Here is a 14,104-nt window from a genome sequence, read left to right on the forward strand (position 1 = left end):
TTATTTTATGAAATGCACTCTATCCTAAAATATAAACAATTGTGAGTATTTTATGATATATATATATTAGTTAACTTTAGCTCCCTAGAGTAAATTGTAAAGATTACCTGGCTTATAGGAGGACGGTGATATAGTAACATTTTTATATGTAATGTTTTTCTCACTGGGGATTAGTGTGAGTTTACAGTAGAGTTTAACTTTAAACTTAACTCCACTATTCAAAGAACGTTTCACCAAGAAAGTTTGACCCAGTATGATAAGTGGTGAAATTTGATGTTACTTTACAGCTGGTCCAACGCTTGGTTTTGTGGTTTTTGCAATGTCCGAGAAGACATTAGAAACTAATGTTTCCCAACAGGCTCAGTCGAGATTCAACGAGTCAAGTCAAAAGCTGGATCTCTTGAAATATTCATTAGAACAAAGGCTCAGTGAACTTCCCAAAAACCATCCCAAGAGCAGTATTATCATTGAGGAGCTCTCCCTTGTTGCCTCTCCAACTTTAAGTCCACGCCAAAGTATAATTTCTACACAGAACCAGTACAGTACGCTGTCCAAACCAGCAGCCCTAACAGGTTGGTATCTTAGTAAATATCCTGTACAACATTTTCTTTTACCCATCCAAAGGAGCTATGAGCAAGATGCACAAAAACATATTGATCTATGTTGAGAAATCTACTTTTTAATTACAGCCCTATCATTGAAATTAATTACCATGCCAATTAAAATAGAATGTACAATTAAATTACAGGGTTGCAGATGATCTCTAATAAACCAGTGACCTTCTGGGTTCAGTAATAACTTTGTGTTGTGTGTGTGTGTTGTGAATGCAACCCCATGTGTATTCAGGCTTTGTATCTCTGTTCTACAGGCACTCTAGATGTTCGCCTCATGGGATGCCAGGATATTCTAGAGAATGTCCCAGGCAGATCGAAGGCCACCTCAACCACGCTGCCTGGCTGGAGTCCCAGCGAAGCGAGATCCTCATTTATGAGTAGGACAAGTAAAAACAAAAGTGGCAGCAGTCGGAATCTTCTGAAGACGGATGACATTTCCAGTTCAGTAACTTTTGTGCATTGTCTCAAACATTTTAGTCAGATGAGTGTTGATCTACCATGTCTGTGTATATCATGGAATTTTTTTTAAAAAAATGCCACCTTATATTAGGTGTTGTATTCAGTCGGATGGGTTTTGTTTTTGTAGGCTGGGTCTTCGTAACCCATTGAAAGGTTGTGGAATTGGTCCACACGTCTTTCTGGTTCATCCTTAGGTCAGAGTAACACAGACGATTAGCAGCATTTTCATATCAGCAGATGACGTTTTGACATTTTAACACATTTCTCTCTTCCAACTATCTATTTTGATATACATAAGGTTGTTGTGCGCATTTGTGCTCAAATGCAGATTTTTGGTGAGTGATTAAATGGCTCTTCCTTCAAATCTAGATTCCTGTGGGTTTATGTGGTTTATTGACCTTGGCTATTGGAGAGGCTTTAACTACAATCCCAAGTAAAGAGAGATTAAAATCTTCATCTGATTGTAGAGGAAACCCTGTGAATGTGAAGGCAATTCATACATTCATAGAGCAGTGCTTTAGAAAAACATCAGAAATACGCTAATCTTTTCTTAAGTAGATATTTCTTTGTCGCAGCTTTAAACAGTGGGGCTTTTTGTGTTTTCACAATCCTCTTTGCCGTTTAATCTGAGTTTCTGTAATTTCGTTACAGATGAGGTTTGTGCTGTGTTGAAGCTGGATAACACTGTAGTTGGTCTAACAAGCTGGAAACCGATTTCCAATCAGTCATGGGATCAGAAATTTACACTGGAGCTGGATAGGGTAAGAGCGATATCGCGAGACAGGCTTGTTTTCATCACAAGAAAGGCTAGCTGCTTTTTGTTTGTCTGGTTACATTAATATATATATATATATATATATATATATATATAATATATATATAATATAATATAATATAATATATATATATATATATATATATATATATATATAATTATATATATATATATATATAATTATATATATCTCTCTCTCAATAACTTTTTTTTTTACATTTTGAAAGTTTTGTGAAATCTCCAATTCAATATTTACTTTGTAAAAAAGAAAAAGCTATTTGGTTTTGGTATATGAAACACACCATAGTAATCCAGTAAATGGCTACCCAGTTCTGTCAATTTTATAGATTGTTTAGTGCAATCATTTTAAGACGTGACCATGCGGTTTCAGATAAATGTCCATCCTGGTTCTGGTTTTTGTCCAATTAACTTTTACTCAAGTTTACTCCATCCTCCACTCTGTACCAACATAGCTAGAATGTCATGGTGTTTGAAATGTATCCTGTGTGGCGTAGGTCTGTAAACAATATTCAGGAAAAACATTTTTCCAACACTGGTCGATATGCTTTTTTACATCTAGTCCCGGGAGCTGGAGATTTCAGTGTTTTGGCGTGATTGGCGATCATTGTGTGCCGTAAAGTTTCTGCGGTTGGAAGATTTCTTGGACAACCAGAGACATGGCATGTGCCTCTACCTGGAGCCTCAGGGCACCCTGTTTGCAGAGGTAAGATGTGCTAACCCCTGCTAACCCCTGCCAAAATATTCAGGATCTCCTCAGACAAGCGCAGATTACCAGTTTCTGGCCACCTGTTATCCTGTATAGAGAAATAGGAAAATCTCCTCTAAATCCTCTGCAGTTGAAGTACCGGAGGCAAACAATATGTATAAGCTGCTTGATGGAAGATAGGTGGCCTGCAGTGACCAAAATGTTGCTTTGGCTGGTAATGCTTATGAAAATGATTTAGTACATGGCTGCAATAAAATAAAGTGCCAAGCAGGATGAATTTTGCAGAAGTATTCCCAGCAAAAGGAGCCATCTAGTGACCCTAGACTAGGCTAGCCTAGCAGTGTTTGTTCTGGAATTGAATGTTCATTATACATAAAGTTAAAATAGGTAAAGAATAAATTATTTAAATTGGTGTTTAATTGTATATATTGCAAAATCTCATGTTCTTGTCGATTAAAATGGTCGCAAATTATGGAGCACTACTTTGGAAGTCGTATGATTCACATTTTACCAAATAACATTTGAATATGTTTTAAACAGGTAACCTTTTTCAATCCAGTTATTGAGAGACGGCCAAAGCTTCAGAGGCAAAAGAAAATTTTCTCAAAGCAACAAGGTAACATCAAGGTTTAACATTTTTTTGTTAACGAGCAGGAGTTTTATCAGGGCATCTTGTAAGTGCTGGTGTGGCGCACTTGTTAATTGAAGATTCCTCATCTCAAACTACCTTTAGATTTGGAGATGTCTTTCTTTATTATGGTTGGGTAATCATGGTAAAAGTAAGCAGATATTGTAATTGTCTTCTGGGTGCTTATTTCTAAGTGCAGATGAGATTTTATTTGTGTTACTGGTTTGACAGTGGATATTGAATTCATATAATTTTTTTTGTCACAACCTTTTTGCAGGAAAAACATTCCTGCGTGCTCCTCAGATGAATATTAATATTGCCACATGGGGCAGGCTGGTGAGACGTGCAATTCCAACAGTTAATCATTCTGGGACCTACAGCCCCCAAGTTGATGTTCCAACGTCGGTGCCTGTCTTGGATCCACACAATCTGGAACTGCCCCCCTTAGCCTGGTAATATATTCTACATCATTTTTGTAGTGTTCATTGGCATGTGAGTAGAGGAGTCCAGGCCCAGACTGGGACAAAAAATAGGCCCGGGCATTTAAGACTGAGCAGCCCATTTTTATTTATTTATTTATTGTTAAAGCCCATGTACCATCTTTGCATTTTCCCCAAATCACTTAAACATTCATGATAGACACAAACACTTACTCACTCATTCACACATGCTCATTAATGCAGTCTCACAAATCATTCAAGCAATTCATCCACACATGAATTCATTAATTCTCATACGCATTCATGCACTTCATCCACACATTTACTCATTCATTCTTGTATGCATTCACACTACCCCCTTCCCCATTTCTCAATATGTACCCCCTCTCACTATCTAAATGCTCGGTGTGCCCGATGGCCATTCCGGGCCTGGAGGAGTCCATTTTCTATAATATTTCTTTCTTTGGTATTCTTTCTTCAGTTTATGACTTTCCATTGTTTTCTATGATGCCGTTTTTGTATAGTGTACATTTGATATAGTAAATTGTGCGTAATACCTAAAGATGTCATTGATTAAATGTTTTATTTCTTCCTCCTCAAAGTGAGTCTCCTATCACAAAGTTGGAATTTGAGCTAGAACCAGAACCCCCCCCTGCTCCACCCCGGACATCTTCACATGGTGATCTTGATCAGACCCCTCAAGATGTTAAGCCATCGCATGTACCAGTTAAGGTAATGCTTCAAAATGTGCAGTAGTGCTAATTAAGGCATTCAGTTCCCTATGGACGTACCAGTATATCCAGAAAATCTATCGTAAGATGCCCCTATGAATGCCCTGTTAGGACATCTCCCTGCCACTACACAGAAGGCCAGGCTGTCTTTGACAGCTTGGACTACCCAAAACAGAAACCCTCATGCCAGCCTGCTGACTGATCATTTGCAACAGCTGTCAGCATGAGCGCTGGTAATCTGTTGCATGAAAAATGCCCGATCTTGCGATCAGGCATTCCTTTCAAGGAATAGTCACTGCTGACTAGGGCTGCAACTAATGACTATTTTCATAATTGATTAGTTGGCTGATTTATCTTTTCGATTAATTGGAATAAAAAATATGTACATTTATGTTTATTTAAAATAATGAACAATGTGGGTGTAGAAAGAAAAGAAAAAAAAAAACAGAAAAATGCATTTCTTGTTTTTATTTCCCAACCTGCCCCCCCCCCCCAGTTATGCACATCTGAGCCCAGGCTTGCTGCTGTGCCCCGGAGATATGCCACTCTGCCCCTCTTGTATGCTACTAAACGACCGCCCCCCCGTGCGCCACACTGCCTGGTGTCTAGTGGGGGCAGCCAGTGAACGCCTGCATGATGCGTGTAGACAAACCTCTGCTGCTGGCCGGCACTTTTGCTGAAGCTTCTATGACTGAGCACCAGAAGGTCATGTGTAACGCCAGTGCTCTATCATAGAAGCCCAGCGGAAGCGGAGAGCAGTAGCGGAGGACAATCACCGGCTGCCAGACAGGAGGATCCAGGTCTCCTGCAGCGCTTCGGGGATCCTCCTCTCTGTCAGCTGTTAAACGTTACTTGATGCGTGCAGTCAACCTCCACTGCTGTTTGCCGGTACTTCTCACGTGGCGTCTGTGGTGGAGCACCAGAAGTTCATGTCACGCTGGTGCTCCATCTTAAAAGCCCCGGCAGAAGTGGAGGGTAATAGCGGGGTGTTGTCTGCGCACATCGCACAGATGTTGACCGGCTGCCAGAGAGGAGATCCGGGTCCCATGCTGCGCTGATGAGGGCTTTTTCCAGAGCATTTTAAAAAACCCTCATCTTAATTTTGATAAAATTGATTCAACTAATCGATAATGAAAATCATTGACAACGACTTTCATTATTGATCATTATGGATTTTATTGATTAGTTGCTGCAGCCCTACTGCTGATCTGGAAGGTCATCAGAGGACAGGATATCCCTGCACTGTCTGTCTAGACCCTGCCGAGATAGCAAATTGCTCCTCCTGCTGGCCGATCACGTGCAGTGTGTTCCCCAATGCAAGTCTAGGGAGACTAGCTTGGTGATCTGTGTAGGGTGGATTTTAAGGGAGAGTGAAAAACAATGTTTCTCCCTCTTCCCACAAAGGGAAAGAGTAAAAAAAAAAAAAAAAAAAGTTTAGTGATGTCATTTTGCGCTGGCATGCACCAATATTAATAATACCGCCTTATAGGATCTTATGTAAGGGATGGATGTGGCCATCTAGAACATACAAAAATATGTCTGTAATCGGGGTATGTTGCCAAACATAAATTCGGTCATTGTTTAACAGCGGTACCTAATGTGTAGAAGAAATTCCTAGAAAATGTGAAAAAAATTGATTTTATTTTCCTGGGGGGGGTAATTTAGTTTTATTAGGGTTTTTTTTTTGTATGTACTATCAGTTATTGTTTCTATGGCTTTTGGAAACCCTATTTGTTCTGGGGTAAGGGTGTATAATTTGTGTAGGTACATCACGGAATCTTAAACCCACACATGGTAAAAATGGCAAAATAGCTCTGGGGCTTAAGGTACGAAAAATGTAAAATCTGTGTATTTTTATCTTCCTCCAAAATAGGAAACCAGCCTTTTATTGTAAGATAACACCAGTTCACCAGTTTTTGTGTCATTGGTGCTTATCTGAAGTGTTCAGCTGCCCAGTTAGATGGAGCTGCTACCTATCTGTGTGTATTGTAAAATCTTGCCTGTGATTGCTACGTTTTCATGTAAAAGCATCTCCTGGATACATGTTGCGTGTTTTTCTCTGCTAGGTTTCTGACACAAGTTATGAATATCCAGACAAAAGAAATAATAGAATTTCAAAGCCTACAGTTGAAATACCCAAGGAACCAGACATCATGGTGTCAGACCTGAACTTCAGCGCTGCCAGAGAGGCTGAGAACCGGCTGTAAGTTACATTGTGTTTGCAGGATTATAAAGACTGTATTTTAAATGTTACCATGATTAGTGATACACTTCTGTTTTCCTGCAGAATTCAGCAAAGGTTCCAGTTTGGCCTGCAGGATTTCAGGTGTTGTGCTGTCCTTGGTAGGGGACACTTTGGGAAGGTACGTCTGGTAGTGAGCAGGGCCCGTTTGGGATGAAATGTATTGCCTTTTAACACGCGTAGTAGAACTGAAATTGTTTTCCTTACTACAGGTTTTGCTTGCGGAATACAAAAGTACACATGAAATGTTTGCCATTAAAGCACTAAAAAAAGGAGACATTGTTGCACGAGATGAGGTTGACAGGTCAGTCAAATAATAACGTTTATATGACATGTTGGTTTCTGTAACCTTACCTGGTTAATTAGAATAATAAGAAAAATCTTATTAGTTCTAGTATTTAGATAACATGTACAGACTTTAAAAGGTGTGTGAAATTTATGAGTGTGTGTGTGTATATATTATCTTTTATTTATATAGCACCAACAGTTTACGCAGCGCTTAATACAATACATAAATTAAAATATGACTATATATATATATATATATATATATATATATATATATATATATATATATATATATATATATATATATATATATATATATATATATACCGTATTGGCTCGAATATAGGCCGCACTTTTTTCCCCCACTTTAAGCCGAGCAGGCAGCGGGGTTAGGATACAGATCCCCCGCAGCGGTGCAGGGGACCTGCATCCTACTCTCGGATGTACTCAGACAGCCTCCCCTGCCAGCACTTTCCACGGGGGGGGGGTGCCGGCACGGGAGGTTGTCTAAGCGCATCGTCTGGACGGTCACCGGCTGCAGCGATGCGGGTAAACAGCCTCTGGGTTGTTTACCTGCATCGCCGCAGCCGGTGACCGTCCACACGATGCGTTTTACCTCTGCCCCCAAGACTTACCGGAGCAGACTCCCGGGTGTCTTGCGGGGCGCCGGCTGGGGACATCTACGCAATACGCGTATACAACTTCCGGGTGTATACGCGTATTGCGTAGATGCCCCCCGCCGGCCCCGCAAGACACCCGGGAGTCTGCTCCGGTAAGTCTTGGGGGGGGGGGGCAGAGTGGCATATCTCGGGGGGGGGAGGAGGAGGAGGACAGTGGCAGCATATCGGGGGAGGAGGACAGTGGCTGCATATCTCGGGGGGAGGACAGTGGCAGCATATCTCGGGGGGGCAGTGGCAGCATATCTCGGGGGGGGGGAGGACAGTGGCTGCATATCTCGGGGGGGAGGACAGTGGCAGCATATCTCGGGGGGGGGGAGACAGTGGCAGAATTTTTTTTTTTTTTTGGTGCTTTTTTAAAGAAAAAAACTTTTTCTTTAAAAAAGCACCAAACTTTTAGGGTGCGGCCTATATACGGGGGCGGCCTATATCCGAGCCAATACGGTGTATGTATGTATGTATGTATATATATATATATATATATATATATATATATATATATATATATATATATATATATATATATATATATATATATATATATATATATATATATATATTATACGTGCGTGTTTCGCTTTTTTTTTTTTTTACTGTTATTGAGCAGGATTGGATAGTTGATTGCAGTTCCTCAGAATATAGTGGCATAAGGACATTTCTTGGCTTAAGATCTTATTGCAAAACCTAAACTTAATTATTATCTTTTTATTTTTCAGCCTCATGTGTGAAAAGCGCATTTTTGAAACGGTCAACAGTGTAAGGCACCCATTTTTAGTCAACCTTTTTGCCTGTTTCCAAACGCAAGATCATGTATGTTTTGTAATGGAATACGCAGCTGGCGGGGACCTCATGATGCACATCCACACAGATGTATTTTCCGAACCTAGAGCTGTGTAAGTAATGATATTGGCCTTGATTTTTATTTTTTCAGGAAAACCGCAATACAATGTTCTTACAAAGTTTTGGAGAACTGCTTCGCTGTAAAGCCGTCTGAATGTTTTTCTTATTCCCAGGTTTTATGCTGCTTGTGTTGTTCTCGGGTTGCAGTACTTACATGATCACAAGATTGTTTACAGGTATGTTCACATGGCATCATATGTAAATTGACAAAACTATATATTGATCCATTTAGTCACACATATATTTAAGAAGAATCCCCTAAACATTCATACCTACTTAACCCGTGTGTGTATGTATATATGTGTATATATATATATATATATTTATATATAAATGTGTGTGTGTGTATATATATATATATATATATATATATATATGTGTGTGTGTGTGTATATATTCATTACTCCTTTTAACCCACCACTGCCTATAAAAATTGTAACCTGCGCTGAACTTTTTCCTTTTACATGTTAACATAGGGACCTGAAGTTGGATAATCTTCTGTTGGATACGGAAGGATTTGTTAAAATTGCAGACTTTGGACTCTGTAAAGAAGGTAGTACTCTTTTATGTCTCTCTCTCTCTCTCTCTCTTAACAAGATGTGACCGCTTTAGTTTAAAACTTTGTGTTTTACCTTGTTAAACCTTTTAACATACTAAATGAAAACATTAAAACTGCCCATATTCTCGGTTCAGCTATTCCACCTCATTGGAAACGTTTGGCTCAGGCTGTTTGTGTATGTTTCAAGGGAAAGGGTGATGCAGGACAAAGAAAAGACAGTTTTGCCAAAAATCTTAGCTTTTCTATGATCAAACATGTATCGCCATAACTATTTTAACAACAACAAAAACAGGCCTTCGTCTATGGGGGGGAAATTCTTCTCGAGCATCAAATACAGCATGGTAAACAGTCATATATAGGTAGCATTCACAAAAAATGCGTTTTATTTAATTTTGCTTCTCTTCTCTGCGGACCTGGAGACTGTCCGTTATCGACCATGTGATATTTTGGATGGCTTTTCCACCACAATAAGCTGATTATGGCAATGCTAATGAAGTCCGTCCCTCCATAGACTATTGTTAGTCAGACTGTCAGACTGGGTGATTAAGAGTAAGCCGATCTTTTGTTTACCACAAGGTCATATGATTAGAGTTTAGTGTGAGATTGTGCAACTAAGTAAGATACAGCTATCTAACCATTATTATGCAAAAACTAGAAATGTAAAAAAATCTGAATACTTTTGAAAACACTTTTTATCTAATAGCAGTAGTAATACAAATTGTGTGAATCCCCTTTATGACTGTAAGCTTGTTTGAGCAGGTTTCTGTAAGTCAAATTGTTATGTTAGAGACCACTTGTAATGTCCTATTTACCCATTGTACAGCGCTACAGAATTTGATGGCGCTATATAAAACAATACACGATTGCTGCTTCCACTGTATACACAAGAAACCCGTTCTCAGATATATTGTTTATTGCATATGTTATGTGTGGGGTTATAGAAGGTGACAGGTTTGCTTTAGCCTTTTAACAAACGGAAAACATACCATACTCTACTAAATAATCTGCTACACATATAATGGTATTAAAAGCAAGGCCTGTCATAAAAAAAAAATGAAAACATAGTATGTGTGGCTATGCTATACATGAAAGGAGATTAGTTTAATAATAGCTAACTTAATGTTAACATGGTTTCTAATATATCAAGTTTAGTAAATACAGGATTTGGGAAATGTGGCAAATGTTCTTATTTAATACTTTATTCAGAATATCTAGAAAGTACACATAATTAACCTGGGTGGTACTAAAGAAGCCCATCATTTACGCTCTCAGCTTCATGCATAATGTATTTCGTCTCAATAAACCTACTCCATTTATTTATGATCACATCTTGTATCAAGGTTTTATTTATTATTTTTCTTAATATATTTTCATGCATAAATCCCTTAGTATGTAGACAGACACTGAATAGTTAATTAAGGCCAGGCATCGGTTTCTAACTAGTAAACCATTTTCTTTTTCTGTTTTCAAGGAATGGGGTTTGGTGACCGGACGAGCACGTTCTGTGGAACACCGGAGTTCCTGGCACCAGAAGTTCTAACGGAGACCTCCTACACCCGAGCTGTTGACTGGTGGGGCCTCGGTGTGCTTATTTATGAAATGCTTGTTGGAGAGGTAAGCATTTACAGCCACTTAACTTGAGAAAAGATATTGTTTTCGCAACAAAAATAAAATTGTCCTTTCCACTTGTGTCAATGAATAACGTCAAAGTAGATATAGCCACAAATGTTCTTTTATAAAAAATGTGTACCAGCCTATGTAAAAAAAAAAAAAAAAAAAAAAAAAAAAAAAAGTAACCAGCCCCCCCAAAAAAAATTATATTGTAGGTATCACAGTAAAAAGGAGTTCTCAAAATATACAAAATGTCTTTTTGTTTGTAACAGTTGTTAGATAATACAATGTAGACAGTTGTATATTGCTCATGTATATGTGTTCTAGCTGCTGTCTTAGTCAAGTCTACTAGACAAGCCCATTGACTCCACTCACTACCTTCTGTTAAATAGTAGTATAGTGTAGTGTTTGAGCAGGGAAAGTCACCCAAAATCTCACATGACTGTCTACAATGACGGCCTCCAGGTCTACAGAGGAAGACGTCATGTGACTATTAAAGGAAGTTTAATGGGGGGGTGGTTCTTTAACACTAACCAACATTATTGTATGTATGGCTTAAATATAGGCCTTAAGACAGGGTGCAGCCTTCCATATACTTTCAGTTGATTCTTAAACTACATTAGCAGTGTCTTGCACAATTTAGAATATTTATGCTACCCCCTGTACACATGCTTTATACTTATTCAGGGACACGATATCCCCAATACACCTGAATACTCTGATGGTTAATGACCAATGATAAGAATAAGCAGTGCATTGCATACTATTGAATGCCCTTTTTCTTCTGCAGTCTCCCTTTCCAGGTGATGATGAAGAGGAGGTATTTGATAGCATAGTCAATGATGAGGTCAGGTATCCACGGTACCTATCAACTGAAGCTATCTCAATAATGAGACGGGTAAGTCGCCAGAATAATGTTTGCCGGTAACTTCTGCATAGATTTTGTTGCGGTTAATCCGTTCCTTTTATACAGTTTTTCCACAGGTGCTCACTTAAGTAATCGTGTCATTCATGAAGTGACACAAATGACCATTAGGCTAGAACAGAACATTTTTCCACCAGTGGGAATATTTCCCTACTTGTATATGAGAAATCAGGCTAACAACTGTATGAAGTTTCTACCTCTTTAAATAAATAAATAAATAAATAAAAATAAAAAAAACAGGCCACAGTGATGTCACCATATAGAAAACTTAAATAATGGAAAAACTAAACAATGAAAAGTTACCCAAACCCAGGGCCGGCCGAAGACTTAACGCCGCCTGGGGCGAAGTTTAAAATGCCCCCAGACGGCACTTTAGAAGGGGCGGCACTTTGCCGCCCCAAGCGGTTTTTTTTTTTTTTTTGAAGCGGAGGAGAGAGAGAGGGGCACCGAGTGGTTTTCGCTTACCCGCTCGGCGCCCCTCTCTCTCTCCTCTGCGGCGAGTCTCCCTGTTCGGTCTCTGTGCCGGCTTGTAATGCAGAGCACCGGAAGTGACGTGAATTTCCGGCGCTCAGCATTACAAGCCGGCACCGTGGCAGCACAGGGAGACTCGCCGCAGGACTGTTTAAAGGTAAGTACCGGAGGGGGGTAGATAACCTTGACAAGGGGTTAGGGCCGGCCCTGCCCAAACCCCTTGTATCCCTTCCAATAGAAATTATATAACCTTTGCTGCCCTCAACTAGTAAATCATGATTGGTCAAACATATGGTAAAATTGCAAACAAAAAAAAATGTGTTCTGTTACATATCTCTATTCTGCTCATATTTCAAGACAGTGGCTCATTAAAGGACGATTGGAGGAGATTGACTGCCAGTAAAATGCAAAATCTCCTGTTTATAATTGGAGCTTTATTTTATTTTACAGCTTTTGAGGAGAAATCCAGAGAGGCGTCTAGGGGCAAGTGAAAAGGATGCCGAAGAAGTGAAGAAACATCATTTCTTTAGGGTATGTTCACACTGTTTTTCATGCACCCTGAATGTGGCTGTATAAGCAGTTTGGTTTCAGTATTATGTGCCACCAAACACTAAATCTGTTCCTAAGATATTCTAGCAAGCCAGATTCCTATTATTCATTGCCATTGTTGATGCAACCCTCCCCACCTTAACAAAAGGTGCATAGGGTCCTTGGTACTAGAGCTTGCAATGCAGTGGTCAATCTTTTCACCCTATGGCCTGGTAGTATAGTGTGAGTTTACAGCCATATTGAATCTTCGCGTTTCAGAAGCTGCCCAAGAGGCTAGTTCTGTTATAGTCCATTGTCCAAAGCATCTCAAAGCCAGTCAAGGAAATTGGGAAAATAAAATGCATGAAACAAAACACACACGTTCTCTGCAATAAGTATTTCCGATTTAGCATATGGCTCTTTGGGAATGGGTCTTGTGTTTTGGGTTTTTTTTTTATTTAAATTTGCATTTCTGCTTAATTGATTCCCTGCCTATTTTTGGTTCCGACAGCAAATAGATTGGGAGGCATTGTTGGCAAAGAAAGTGAAGCCTCCGTTTGTACCAACTATCAAAGGACAGGAAGATGTGAGCAATTTTGATGATGAATTTACCTCCGAAGCTCCCATTCTGACACCTCCCCGGGAGCCAAGGGTATTAACGGAGGAAGAGCAGGATGCATTCAGAGATTTTGACTACATCGCAGATTGGTGTTGATTGGAAAACTGTGAAACTGAAGAGAACTGATTGTTTTAGGCAACCGGTGATATCACGAATACAAGACAGCCCTAAACGCCTTGTGCCATCTTCAGTCTATGATTATTTTTATTTTTTAAATCACATGAAGATTCTTTTAAAGTGTTTTTAAATATATAAACTCTGCTCAAAAGTGGCCACTTTCGGTGTATATATGCCCATTGTTTTTTTGTTTTTAATTTTTTTTTTCTAACAGAGCACTGGAAAACAATTGTATGTCTGGTCCAGATGATCACAAGGATGTATTCTCTCACATTCATATCAGTACTGTACCCTTTGTTGTTGGCAGATAATATGCAACCACTTGGTGTTGCTGACATGCAGATAATGATGCTTTATTCTGCATATTTTTTACTCCGTTTGAGCAAATGTAATCTTTTGCAGTAGCCTTTCATTTTCGTTCTTCTGTACATTGGATTCTGTTGGCCATACATATGTGTATATATGGAAATAGTTTCTGTTCTTTTTTTTTTTTTTTTTTTTTTAATGCTTGGTTTCATTTTTCCAAAAACAGTTGACTGGTAAGGCACCATTGAATGATTGGTTTAAGCCTCCAAACAAAAGTAAAGGGAACTTAACACATCAAAAATATATTATATTCAAAATTCATATCATGTACTTGCATCAACCGGCTGTGTGAGGTTAATGATCAGTACTGTAGGTGACTCGTGTGAGATGGATACCCGCATGTTCATGACATATTAAGATATTTACAGTTGTTTGCTGGGAGTAAAGAGGTGTGAGCAGGGGATACAGACCATGTGAAAAGAAATAC

General features: G+C 39.2%; 1 protein-coding gene across 2 annotated transcripts in view; it reads left to right on the forward strand.

Moving 5' to 3' along the window:
* The window catches only part of PKN2 (protein kinase N2), a 47,252-nt gene extending 33,472 nt beyond the window's left edge, over window positions 1-13,780 (forward strand). For both annotated transcript variants that reach the window (XM_053469176.1, XM_053469177.1), the window contains exons 6-22: window positions 359-572; window positions 869-1,054; window positions 1,725-1,834; window positions 2,429-2,572; window positions 3,116-3,191; window positions 3,481-3,655; window positions 4,246-4,375; window positions 6,441-6,577; window positions 6,662-6,737; window positions 6,829-6,920; window positions 8,298-8,474; window positions 8,595-8,657; window positions 8,958-9,034; window positions 10,512-10,654; window positions 11,442-11,549; window positions 12,498-12,578; window positions 13,087-13,780. In XM_053469176.1, coding sequence (XP_053325151.1) covers window positions 359-572; window positions 869-1,054; window positions 1,725-1,834; window positions 2,429-2,572; window positions 3,116-3,191; window positions 3,481-3,655; window positions 4,246-4,375; window positions 6,441-6,577; window positions 6,662-6,737; window positions 6,829-6,920; window positions 8,298-8,474; window positions 8,595-8,657; window positions 8,958-9,034; window positions 10,512-10,654; window positions 11,442-11,549; window positions 12,498-12,578; window positions 13,087-13,290 — 2,193 coding nt within the window. In that variant the 3' untranslated portion in view covers window positions 13,291-13,780. The remainder of the gene's footprint in view (window positions 1-358; window positions 573-868; window positions 1,055-1,724; window positions 1,835-2,428; window positions 2,573-3,115; window positions 3,192-3,480; window positions 3,656-4,245; window positions 4,376-6,440; window positions 6,578-6,661; window positions 6,738-6,828; window positions 6,921-8,297; window positions 8,475-8,594; window positions 8,658-8,957; window positions 9,035-10,511; window positions 10,655-11,441; window positions 11,550-12,497; window positions 12,579-13,086) is intronic.
* Window positions 13,781-14,104: the final 324 nt, after the last annotated feature.

The sequence above is a fragment of the Spea bombifrons genome, chromosome 6 (genome assembly GCF_027358695.1).
Source record: "Spea bombifrons isolate aSpeBom1 chromosome 6, aSpeBom1.2.pri, whole genome shotgun sequence".
Lineage (NCBI taxonomy): Eukaryota > Metazoa > Chordata > Amphibia > Anura > Pelobatidae > Spea > Spea bombifrons.